The 13,208-nt window shown below is 40.7% G+C and overlaps 1 protein-coding gene across 2 annotated transcripts in view; it reads right to left on the minus strand.

The window, feature by feature from the left end:
- SOBP (sine oculis binding protein homolog) overlaps positions 1 to 13,208 on the minus strand; it is a 113,148-nt gene that overhangs the window by 95,607 nt on the left and 4,333 nt on the right. For both annotated transcript variants that reach the window (XM_074538000.1, XM_005485075.4), the window contains exons 2-3: positions 7,679 to 7,817; positions 5,641 to 5,826 (exon numbers count right to left, since the gene is read on the minus strand). In XM_074538000.1, the coding sequence (XP_074394101.1) occupies positions 5,641 to 5,826; positions 7,679 to 7,817 (325 nt within the window). The remainder of the gene's footprint in view (positions 1 to 5,640; positions 5,827 to 7,678; positions 7,818 to 13,208) is intronic.

Raw genomic sequence — 13,208 nt, forward strand, 5'->3', positions numbered from 1 at the left:
CCCTCCAGAGAGAGCAAAAGACATCAACAGCGGGCTAGATAGGGCAGGCATCCTGGCAACCACTGGCATTTAAAAACCCAGGCAGTAATAACCCTACAATCACTGGAAACTTGATGATGCTTCAAACTGAAAACAAGAGAAATAATTTGAAGAGTAGTGACTATAGGATTTGTTGCAGTGGTCTTTACCAGAAGGCAAAACCTACAGTTAGAGAAATTGTAACGCTGTTCAGCAACTTTCAGATATCTTCTGAAGAGGGATCCAGAGCACAGTAAAATGAGCACAGAAGAATACTGAATAGGGATCCAGAGCATAGTAAAATGAAAGTCTCCTTCATATACAGATATAACTAGATTTGATAATGTGGTCTTTACTTAAAGAAAACTGCTACTCGGTTCTGCCTGGAATCAAACTTCTTGCTACTGTAGTTATAGACCCAATTCCTCAGTGAATTTTGACAGGTGATCTTGGAATTAATTTTTAGTGGCCTGCTAAATACATTCATGCTTTCAGATTCCTCCAATGCAATTTAAATATTGAGAGAGGTTACAGCAGGCTGTTCCAGAATGTTTGTAGGGCAGGAACTCTGCTTATTCCCATATGTTGCACAAAGTTACTCATCTGCACTTGCATTTACAAAATTTCCTATAAATTTTAACTCTAAAGCAATGCTAAACCATAACACAGAAAATTACTGAATTCCCTCCATAAAATAACGAAATACTTACTTTAGCATTTGAATCTGATATTTCTTTGCCAGCCTAGGTCACAGGCTGATTTTACAAGTCAGCACTGGAAATGCTTCTCCTTTAAGACATTTTGCCTCATCAGATATCATTTCTCCAGCCCAGTCCTCCTGCAACTGCACAAGTTTCTGATAACTTCTGGTACAACTTCAGCCATAATACAGAACCTAACATTCTGTTGAGACATTCATCTGTGGGTTATAGGATCTACATCCCCTTTTCTTCTCCAAATGTTGTGAAAACCTTGGGAGGGAGCATTATTTCTCCCTTGTACTTTTTTCCTCTGTGGAAATCTCAGTAAACTGCATGTCATCATGCCTTCTGCCTCCCCTTCTCCTGTGTCCCTTGGCAGTGACCTCCCCTGGCAGCACAGCATCGCAGGAAGCTTGTTTGGGATGCTCCGAGCAGCTGGCACACCCTGTGCAACACTTGTACAAAGGAGGAGGCAGGAAAGGGAAGGATTTTGTCGACCCTCATGCTCAAAGGACAGACCAACCAATGTACTGTCATGGGGAGCACAAGATAAAACAAATCAAAGAGCACTCAAAGAAATGTGAAAACTGAGACACCATAGCCTCCAGCAGGTGCCAGGGGAAGGAGACAGATTGTTCTCACCCGCATTGAAAGAATTTTTTGCATTCTTCTTTGACTACCCTTGATTTCAGCCTTCCTTCATCCCAGGTAACAAGAATTGTCCAGACTTGCCTGAGCAAAACGGCAGAGTCACCCTAAGTGCCCTCTCAAATTTACTCTGTCATTAAAGGCTGCAGAATTACAGAAGGTTTGCACACTACATACTAAGGTCATATACCCCACACAACTGTGGTGAGATTTTTAGTTCTGGGTCATTCCAGGCTATTGCCTTGCTGTTCCTCACTATTTCTATGAGACTTTTAAAATGAGGAAAAAAATCAACCAACCAAACAAGCAAATTCAAAAAACCTCACCAGCCTTCTTTACATTGCTGTACAGGAAATAAGAACCTTCTAACAGCAAGCAGAACTAATCTTAGGATCACTTTGTTGTAAGAGGCTGTACTCAAGACTAACCCTGAAGATCACTGAGAATCTGCAGCCAGGTCTAAATGTAGTTGCCAACCAGCTGGGCAAGATGGACTCTTACTAGTCACAAGGAGACTCCTACAGCAACACTCTGGAGGCTGCATTGACTTCTCACACGCTTCTAGATGCAGGCTGGATGGCTGATGCTGACTTATAAAGTGATGTTTGATTTGGGCACTCTTCCAGTGTGGTCTCTCTGGCTGGTGCTGCAGATCAGGGGAGGGCTCTTGCAGACAGCCTCCCATCTAAGTAACTTGAATTCTCCTGGTGGATGCTTCCCATGACTGGATTTAGCATCCTCCACTGACACACCATAACCTGAGTCTGTAGATACTCAGTGCACCACATAGGGCCCATGCATTAAACTCAACCTTCTTTGGGTTTAATTATGAGGTACAGCAAGGAGAGAGTGCCTTTATTGGAGCTGTTTCTGTTTGGTTAGTAGCACCCTAATTCTTTCCAGAATCATATAAGCAAATTGGAACCTTTCATTTGATTAAAGCAGAAACTGAACAGCTTGAAGATAACATTTTAGTCAGACTGCTCAAAATTATTTGGTTTTCAAATTAAAAAAAAACCCAAACAAAGCAAAAAAAAAACCCCAAAAACAAAACAAAACCACCAAAACAAAAACCACTTTATTGCAAAATAAGCATGAGGGAAGAAAGGTAATTTTGTCAACTCTTCAAGGTTTTAGCCTGGTCATACAAAATATGAATGCAAGCAGGACCCTTGTTCAAAGCTTTCCAGTACACTCAAGGAAAACCTAGTCTGCTGAAATCTTCAATGGCAGCTTCCTAGACAGTTTAGGATCAGCACCCCTTCCTCCACTTTTTCAAACTGATAGCTGTTTCTGATAAAGAATTGTATTTGCCTTCCTAGAAATCCTGCTTCCCTTGGCTTCCTGACTGTCTTTTCTACCTCTGCAATTGCTATGTCAGTGCACATAGCAGAGTTTCCTTCTTGCTGCTCTTCAGGTTTGTGAGCATCCCCCATGCTCTGCTCTGCTTCCTCTTACCTGTATTGAATCTTATCAGCAAAATTATTCAACTAATAATTCAATGGATCTGCTTATCCTCCTCAGACCATTACACTCCTGTCCAAATGAATACCTCAGACTGTCTCTCTGACACCTCTTTACTCATGCTGACCCTTCTGTTCAAGATCAATACAGCAAGAATTAAAGTCTTAATAATTTCTCCCTGAGTGCTCACTCCATATTATTCGCTCAATAAGGATGGACTGCACCATTTTTCCTGTCCTTCAGGTTCATGATTTAAGTATCATTTTCACGTGTGGGCACTCCCTTTTGAGCTATAGTGAAGTCTTGTAGATTTTTCTCCTGTACAAAATCTAAAAGCTTTCCTCACCATTCACAAATTCTGGACACATCCTAATTCTTAGCCTCCCAGTCACTACAGTGCATCACTACCTGGTGTTCCCTCTGGCCAGTAATGTAGCTTTGTCCTCTGTGTGTCCACACAAAATATGCTGCAAAGACCCCTTTTTCTGCCCAGCATTTTAACCTTGAAACTTGCTCTTGGCCTCTTTCTGCCTTTCTCCTCTGCCCCCTTACTTCATTTATCCACTCAAATGTGGATAAATGCTTTTGTGCCAGGTCAGTCATAGCCTGACTGTCCCCCATGCTAAAAATGTCAACCTTCACCTTATTAATTAATGATGTGAGTCTAATCATTTGCTTGCTCAAGTCAAAGAAACACCTTTGTGCTGTTGCCAAAGTCATCCCCCCTTTGCTTGCAAGGGACTCCAAGAAAACATCCCCAGAGTTACTCTTGTCTGGCCTTGTATCACTCTGAAGTTTTCTGCTTTGATGTAGTGCCCACAAAACGGTGTCAGAGTGCAGTGCCAAGACCACTGCCTTGCACACTGGCTCTCCTGGAGCCTTTGTACTCCCTTTCCTACCAGTTGTTTCTTGCCAGGCTCTTCAGGGTGATCATGGCTAGGGTACCAACACCCTAAGATAAAACAAAACCATTACTACCCATGCTTGCTGCAAATCCCACAAAGGTGGTGATTCTCCTCCCCCTCCAATCCTCCCAAGCTTTGGTCTCTAAAACAAAGATGAGATAAATACATTAATCTGCTCAGAAGTCATGGTAATCTAGTGCTCATTACCGATCATGGGATAAAGTCAGAGGAGGCAGAGATTATGCATTCATATCTCCTGTGCAGGTACAACAACATTATTCATTGTTAATGAATTAATTAAAAACCTAAAGGTGGGAAAGACTTATGAAAAGCTCTCTCTACACATTACCCTTAGAGGTACATTTGAACACAGGATCATATGGTGTAGGTGGACAGGCAAAGAACAGAAGGCAGCTGACTTGGCCAAGATTCCCTTGTGTCCACTTAACTACTGTTGCAGTAATTTGTTTTTCTACTTCATAGTTCAATCTCCTCCTGCTTATTTGGTGTCATAAAAATCCAGCAACTCTGGCAATTTTCACAATGCATGCTATAGCCTTGTGTTCACATACCACAAATTCAGCATTCTGGATTCATTCGTGACTCAGATTGGAGGGGAAAATAGCTTGGGATGGCACAAGCCCTTGATTAAAGCTTTAGGGCCAAATCAACAACAGCTGAGGATCCAGCCCATATGGCCTGAGATCTTTAGCTGTGTAAAGGCTGCAGGAATGGGCCCAAATAGCTTTGGTAATTAGCAAATATCATATAAAATAGATTGAAAGTCTTTGGCAATGAGCATGTATTGAGTAACATTTGGAAATTATTCATTGAATATTATATACTTCTTTAGAGATAAAACTCAATGGCATAACAGTAATTTAGGAGGGGCAACTGTAGTCTATTACAAGACCAAGAACAGGCAAACACTTTCTGGGATCAATCAGTATTTTACAGCTACCTTTAGACAATGTCACGAAGGGCAGAGGTGACTTGGGACCTGATCCTACAAGCAGTTCTGCCTCTGCAGAAGCACCCTGGCACCTGCTGGCACCTCTTTGGCCCTGTGTGTGGAGAGCTGATGTTCTTGGGTAGGAGTTGCATGTCACCCTTCATTCCTCAGTGCCTTGGTCACTCAAGAACAACCACAACAGCACCCAGGGACTTACATGGAAGCAGGATTCCGTCTGCTCCTATCTGGATTCACCAATTTTCACACCGTGTGGAGCAATAAACAATAACACAATTAATCACCCTGGTATAGCCATAAGAGCTCCTTCCACAGATTACAAGCAGCATGCAGAAGGGAATAAATCATTTTTCATGCAAACTCTGAGGAATGGCATGTTAGAAAACCACTCCTGATAAAAATCTAATGAAAATGTAAAACATCTCAATGCAGTCTCTTGGGTAGAGTCAAAATCATATTAAACCCTTGAGAGACAGCGGTCAGGGATTTCAATGGGAATCAAGAGACAGTATTCCCAGCATGAGCTTGTTAACCTGATATAAAGACATGATACTGATTTGATGGCTTTGTCTCTTTCACTGTTTCCTCCATGCAGCCTATTTTTAATTTAATAATCTTCCATTAATTTAGTTAAAGGCTTTATTCACCAGAACAAAAGCTTCTTCTTTCCTAAAAGCAAATGCTGTTGAAGTGCTGAGAGCATAATCCAGCATGAGGAGTGTCACAAGCAATGCAAGTTTATTGTCATTGCATTTGCAGGAGTTTTTCAAGAATACGAAAGTGATTAAAGCCACTCTCCCATTCATTTTTAATGTACCCTGTGACTGGATTTTAATAATTTTGAAATCAGCCCTCTTGCTAAGACACCGGGATCCAGTGATCTCAGGACATTGTCAATAACAGTAACCATTTTTACATGTGCATTAGGATTTACCTGCTGGTGGCTTTATGAAAGGTGGTGGAATTAATGGGACAATTATAGGTACATTCCCATGATCCTTCGACCCTGCTGGTGAGTCTGATAGTCCATTTCCTGTGGCAAGCCCTGGGTAGCTTGGGTTTATATTGTATGGTGAAATAACACTGTCCTCAGGTAATTTTGGTTTTGGCAAAGAATTTTCTGTAAAACACAAAGAACACATTGTACAGTATGACACATAAATTTCTTAAATGGCCCTACGTACTTTCACCAATCTCTTCATTAAATTACTTACCCTAATATAAGAATAGTGCACAAAAATCCAAGGTATTTTCCCTTTTAAAGAAATTGATACTTTCCAGTAATCTTCAGAAGCGCTCCATTCTTTTTTCAAAATCAAACTCACACTTTCTTTTTGCAGAAGGTAAAAGGTGGGATTATTTTGTCATGTATAGTCTTAGTATGCCTGATTTAGTCAATGGCATCCTATTCTTGTACTTCATTTTTACTGTTTGCATGGTGATCACACTTGGTGTGCTGTGATTTCACCAGTACAAGGAGCATGAACTGAAGAATAAAAGAATTCCTATTCTCTCTAAATAATATGAGTAGTAATAATAAAAGGAATTTAAAGAAAGGAACAAAATATTGAAATCACAGCAAAGCATGCATAAAATGATGGCAGTTATTATTCTAATTCTTTAATCCCAAATCACCTCTGGATTCTTATTTCTAAGAATTTCTCTAATAGCTCCCAGCCATGGGACTCCCTCTTCTCCCATCTCTCAGAACAAGAAATATGCTTTTTCCCCTCCCAAAAACTGCATACACCAAAAATTTATACCAGTCACAGGCATTTGACATATATGGTACATAAAACATGATTTGTATCATGTGCCTGTTAAAAAAATATTTCATAATTTTGATCAAGCATAGACTGGAGCCAGTAATAATTCAGTAAAAGATGTATTTATTAAAACAGAAACAAATTAATAGTATTACTACACAGGCACAAGTTTCTTTAAAGGTAGCTTAATGACATTACGTTTTCAATGAAAAATAAATATTGATCACCAATGTTGTTATAGTACTAACAAGATGCAAACATTCCATTTTAACACAATTAGGTTGTTTCACCTTACCTCTAATTTCTTCCCCTTTTTTCTAGCCATCTGTCTGTCCCTCAGCACTGGTCTCTCTGGTGTCAGTACTCATTGCAACACTCACTGAATACAGTGCTGCTGCTGGCTATCAGAAAGAAAACCCAAACACTGCTGTCCATAAGCACAGTGAAAAGCAGCACTCCAAGTGGATAAAAGCTGCTGGAATCTCCTCTCTTTATCTCACCTTTGAGGAACTGTTGGATAAGTCAAGATGCAGCAATTTTCTATTCTTCTCCTTACCCTGATGACAAGCCCCTATCCATTCCCTAAGGCTGAGGAGTCAGAAGGCAAGAACTGAATGACAGAACGAACCAATGGGCTCTCAGCCTTTACATTTTGAATCATAAAGATTCAGCAATGTCTCAAACAAATTTCATCCACGGAAAATTTCTACCACAGTGCGGAAGACAGTATAGTACAAACATGGATGAGAAGCTTTTTGTGAACATTCACACTTGTTCCTACATGTGTGAATATTCCAGTTAAAAATCTTTCAATATTTTAAAAAGTTGCAGGCCAACCAACCTTAGTATGGGAAGCCAAAGGGTTCCTGAAGGCCACCCTGCTAAGAAAGTACTCCTTCCCTTCTCCAGTTTGAGTAGTTTGTTTGTTGATACCACAGACACATGGCTTTCAACGGACACGTGAAAGGCATTATTTGTGAAGATACATATCAATATATAACAATATATCAATACACCAATAGCAAATTTGTTAAATTACTTTTCCCATAGCCTATCAGCTTCCCTGTGCCACAAGGTACTCTCAGGTATTTTTATGTAAAGCAACCAAGACACAACAGCAGAACATGCTTTGCAATCAACACCAATCAGACAGGTTGAGCTATTAATCCCTCTTTACATGAACACAGAAACATGAAGTCTCATTACCTTTGAGAACAGAAATGTGCTGGCGGCTTTCCCCATCTGCTGAGTAGTTCCTGAATTCAATATCTTCTCCATCTTTCAGTTCTACCTTATCATAACCATACCAGCCAAGGAGCTCATTCATAGTGTTTTCAGCAAAGTTCTGAAAGAGAAAAATTACCTACTTATTTATGTAATCAATAACCATTTGGAAGGAAGGGAGGACTGCATAAATCGAACCATATCTGTGCTACATGAGGAAGTGTCAGGTTTGGCCCACCTCCTCAAAGACAAATGTTCATTTCATAACTCAAGTGCATAAAGTGAAACGCATTTAAATCTCCGACTGGCACATGTAATTATGACAGAGACTCATATGTCTGTAATTTAAAGAAAATGAAAAGGAGAGTAATTTATGACTTTTGCTCTGACATTCAATGTCAGAAATATTTTAACATACATTCCTCACACAAACTTGTCTGTGTTGCCATAAAATATTTAAGACTGCAGCAAGAGAATAACAGAAAACCAAGATTTTTTTTTTTCCAGCCAGCAGTTAATCAATCTTACTGCGTTACAGTCTTTTCAGCTGGAGCAGGTCACTGACACAATTACAGTTCCTTGAGGTGCCCATGAACCAAATCAAATAAAATCGCAGCAGACATTTTTTTCTCAGTTTTAAGCCCTTGCATAGTCAAAGCACTTAAAGATTCTTCACTGTGACAGCATTCTACCATCATTTTTCATACAAATGTTTCTTATATTTGTTTAAGAAAACCTTTCTCAATTTTGCCATATTTATTTTCAAACCAATTTCCAAGCGGCCGAGTGGTTACATTTTATGTTTGTATGGAAATGTAAAGTATGGAACATGACTGTCATAACCCTCAATTTCTATTAAAAATATGTCCTCTAGGTCATGAGGCAAAAGTATTTCTGTAGAAAATGCTCATTACTGGGCCAGGAGATTTAGTGGAGTAAGTTAAGAAATCTGCAGCCAGGCAACAAAGCTTTCTGAAACCAAATAGTGCCACAGAGCTCCACAGCTTATGGATTTAGGAAACTGCCAAGGGAAACCAGCTAACGAATTATTGCAATGGCAAAGATCAGTTTCAAGTAGTATGACAACTATAAGTTGAAACAAAAAAGCCACACACAGAGCCTTTCTATTTGGTTTTTGCAATTTTTTGCAATTTTTTTTATTAACACTCTCCTAGAACAAATTCCAAACCTCATATTCCTCCAAGATCTTGACATCTAAATTAATGCCTCTGATAAGCACTGCCTCCCAGGACTCTGGCAAGGGACTAGGGAGAATACAACACCAATTCAAAACAAATGGTGAATGTCAAATTTGCAGGTTGCCAGATTTTGTCTAGTAACCGCTCTAGCTAAATTTTTGAGTGGGAGAAAGTCTAATGATAGAACACAGCAATTCTCCAGTCATTTAAACAAATAAATAAAATTAATCAGATGATAATTGCTTTTGAATTCAAAGCTGCAGCAGGCGCTGTGTCCCAGAACCTCGGAGCGCTGCACTGCTCCTGGCTCATTCATCACACCAGATTACATAGGTGTTCCTGTCACTCAAGGAGCACTGTAAAGCAGCTATAAGCAATAAACACAAGCAATTTGTACTCTTCCAAGAGTATCATCTCTGCAATTATGCTACAAACACATTTCAGGAAAAGAAAACCCCAGAGCAGACTCCTAAAGCATCCATTTCCTTTTGTTTTTTCCCCTATGCATTTTCACCTTACCATCTGATGGAAGTCACAATTCTGTGGCTGTCCTGTGCAGCCCAAGATTTCTGGAAAACATTCCATTATCCCACCTCTGCTTCTAGACTCAGCATTATAAGTATGGTATGTGAGTTATGCCACTACTACAGCTTTCAATGAGTACAAGGCAGTGCAAATGTGGCTAACAACTATCTAAATAATTTAAATGATGCAGTATTGTGTTTGAAATACTAGCAAAATTTAAATTTTTTTCTAGAAGTTGTTCTTCATTTTTTTTTTATTTTTTTTCTTTTAGCTTTTTAGAAAACTTTTCTCTTAACATTGAAGAGACCAAATTCACTAATCCCGTTTGTAACCCATGGGAAACCAATAACAAAATTACCTGGACCTGGGGAGTCAAATCTCACCACTGCAGCTCACCCAAAATGACCTGAAAGGGCCCACAGAGGCCCAAAGGCAAGGTCTGCCAGCTTCCCATGCTTTGCTAAATTTCATCTATGGAGACACAGCCCTAGAGACTAATCTAGCAAGGTAGAGACCAATAGACAAAGTCTTACCAATTTAAACCCCATGCAACCAAATTAATTGAGTAGCTCTAAATTTGCCTCCTGTGGATGCTTTGTGTTTTATTTGCACTGCTGATCAACTCAGACAATGAATAATTTCTAATTACTTGTCAAGGAATACATAAGCAAGGTTGTACATATGTTTGTTTTTTCCTGAAAATTCATACATGCATCTGTCCCTTTGAAATGTAGTCAAAATGACGGCTGGGTTTGCAATGGCACGAAATTTAAGTACCTTTCACATCTCATTTAAACTATCCATGATAAGTGATGCACCAAAATGAACACTCATACTGACAAAAAATACATTGGATTTCAAAATCACTCATCATAGAGATCTGACTCTTTTATAAAATAGTAAATCAATGGGGTCTTTTCTATTAACTTCAATGAGAGTACAATGAGGTTGCATGCCAGCAATAACAAAAGTAAGCACCCTTTTACACTGATTTCCCAAAAAGAGTGGCTTGGACTTAAAAAAAAATAAAAGAAGAAAACAATTAAGACATTCTCCTTCATAATTTATCTTACCTACTACAATGATGCAAGTCACCCTTAATACCATTCTCTCAGTGACTAACAGTCAGAGCTCCATTACACCACACTCTATTCACAGCAAATGGAAAGCATGACCCCATCCTCAGCAAGCTGAGTGTCAAACCTGAGAAGTGTTTTTTTCCACACTGACTCTGTTGCATAGATGGGTATCCAAAAAACATCACCTTCCCTCAGACTCCTGACCACAACACCTATTTGCAGAGATGTCAACACCCTGACAGTTATGCTAAGATCATGCTGAAGCCACTGCCCTGAAGCTGACCACTACTAATTCACTGTTTTCATGTATTTCCCCTTCTTTCATTTCAATGATAGACACAAAACATATGGATTCAAGACATGGTAACAAGATGGGATTTGTAAAGATCGGTGTGGTGGCAATAGTCAATACACAAATGATTAGATAATTTTTCTCTGTGTGAATGCAGGGAAAGGGGGAAAGAAGAAAAGAAAAAATAAGAGAGACAAAGACCAGTTCTTGGTGAAGCTAAGGAAAGGAAGAAAGCATATTAATACACAACCTGTACATGCAGAGCAGAACATCACTGAAAGATGCACAAGTGTCAAAGACTTAGTGAAAGGAATGGTGACAATTGTAACACTGAGGCTTGAGAAAAGCTGGAACGTGGACTCAATACTGAAGCAGGAAAGCAGAAACAGCTGTGATCAAGCAGGCTAGACAGGAGCCAGAGGAATTGCAAGATCATGGACCTGCCAAAGACTAGGAAGGAGATGTGAAGGCAGGTGTGGATGACCAATGGAAGATGTGCAAGGAGCTGCAATTCAAAGCTTTGGCAGGAACAGGACAGCAGAGACATTAAGGTAGTCCATGCTTACTTTCAGACTCATTCCCCAAAAGGATGTGGAGCATCTGCAGGATGAGGCTGCCACCCCACTCCCACAGCTGTGCCAAAGGGCTGGGATGATGTGAAAGACTAGTGTAAAGAGAAAACCTTACTCATAATCAGTAAAATCTCAGGTCAGCAACCATACTGCTAAGCTGGAACCCTTATATCCACTGAGCCCAAAAGGAGCCCCTCCTGCAGGGACCCACAGATTTCATTGCAGATGTACAGCAATGGAGTCTAACTTCAGCCAGGTGTGGAGACAATGCTCAGTCCCCTGTGTGAAAACAGAGACTGAGCCCTGGTGCCACCCACAGCGTGGGTCAGCATCAGAGCTGAGAAGAAAACCACAGAAATCCAGTCCCACGTCCTTCTGTGCTCATTCTGCCACGCCAGGCACCAAGCACACAAATTTTTGAGACCACAGAGGAAACACCAGTCCCCTCTGCAGCTGCCAGTGCACCCAGGCAGTTGGTTAACATCCCACAGGAGCAAAACCTCCTGCTCTTCCCTAGCTGACAGAGCACCATTACAGCTGCTGACTGCCCGAGCATTCACTACGGCTGCGGCACAACCAGCTCACGCCTGCCAAAGAAACCGGCCCGAAAACGCTCCGCTGTCCCCAGTCACACACCACAGCCAAAGCCCTTCCTTCCCAAGAGATGGCAACCCAGCTTTTGCCCAATGCTAAGTCCCAAAGCATTTATCACCACAGTGGGGCAATGTGGAATTTGCGTGTTTTAACTGTATTATTTCTCTACTCTTCTACTACACAGAAATACCTTCCCTCCTGGAAGAGCCAGGATAACTGACTGCTATGCTCATTGGTATTTTTACTTGAATTTGCTCCCTATTCCCCTGAAAGATGAAGAAGAGTGTGTTGATGCACTCGACTGCAGTTTCCCTCCTTTCTGAGTCTGACTTATATGCTAGGCAGTAAAAATATAATCACATTTATTCCCACTTTAGGATTCATTTCATCGTAACAATACACCTACAGATTGATTTTTTTACATTACAATGCATCATTTCCCCAAATCTTTGCTAATTAATATATTCTCAAGCTATGCCACACGTGTCTTTCCATCTTAGATCTCTTGACTTTCCTCCTCTATGAACATTATTCACAGAGGGCAAGGCCTGGCTTCACTGAATGGGGCCTGGCAAACATGGAGGCAGGAAACACAGGGGAGCATGAGTCTGTCAGACTCATTTTCTTCTAGGTTTTACTGCTGAATGTTTATTTCAGATCTGGGAGGAAGCATAGTGGCTCCACTCCATTTCCTTGCCTGCATAACCCACTCAGTGCAGAGCCCCACAAATTCACTTTTCACTTTCACTGCATCAAGGAAATAAAAATGTTTCTAGGGGCACTACACAAACTTGGATCTTTTTTCCCAGCCCTCACATTCTTTGCTTGTTTATGTTGTCGCCATACTGAATTCTGTGATTAGACCTTTACACTACCAGAAAGAACAATTCCATTATGCTCTACTTTCCTTTGTCCTCCCATGTACATTTGGTTCTGTATAACCCACTTTGTTTGGGGAAGCACTGTTTGTGCAGTGCTCTGCCAGGTGAGGCTCCCTGTGCAGACACGCAACCCCTCTGCAGCCATCCCACAAAACTTCCATGCATACTCCACAGAAAAACCTTGGTCTCTTGAAATAATGCAATTGATAAAGTCTGTCTGCTTTTCCACTTTCCCAAAGATATTTTTTGCTTTTCAGGAGAGAAGGGAGGAGTTTCCTTGGAATCTTCCGAGCGCTCTGAGCAAACTGGCTCGCTCCAGGCGTACGGCTGCTACGCCTGCTTCACCGCTTTCCTCCTTCTGACAGTAGTA

Source organism: Zonotrichia albicollis, chromosome 3 (genome assembly GCF_047830755.1).
Source record: "Zonotrichia albicollis isolate bZonAlb1 chromosome 3, bZonAlb1.hap1, whole genome shotgun sequence".
Classification (NCBI taxonomy): Eukaryota; Metazoa; Chordata; class Aves; order Passeriformes; family Passerellidae; genus Zonotrichia; species Zonotrichia albicollis.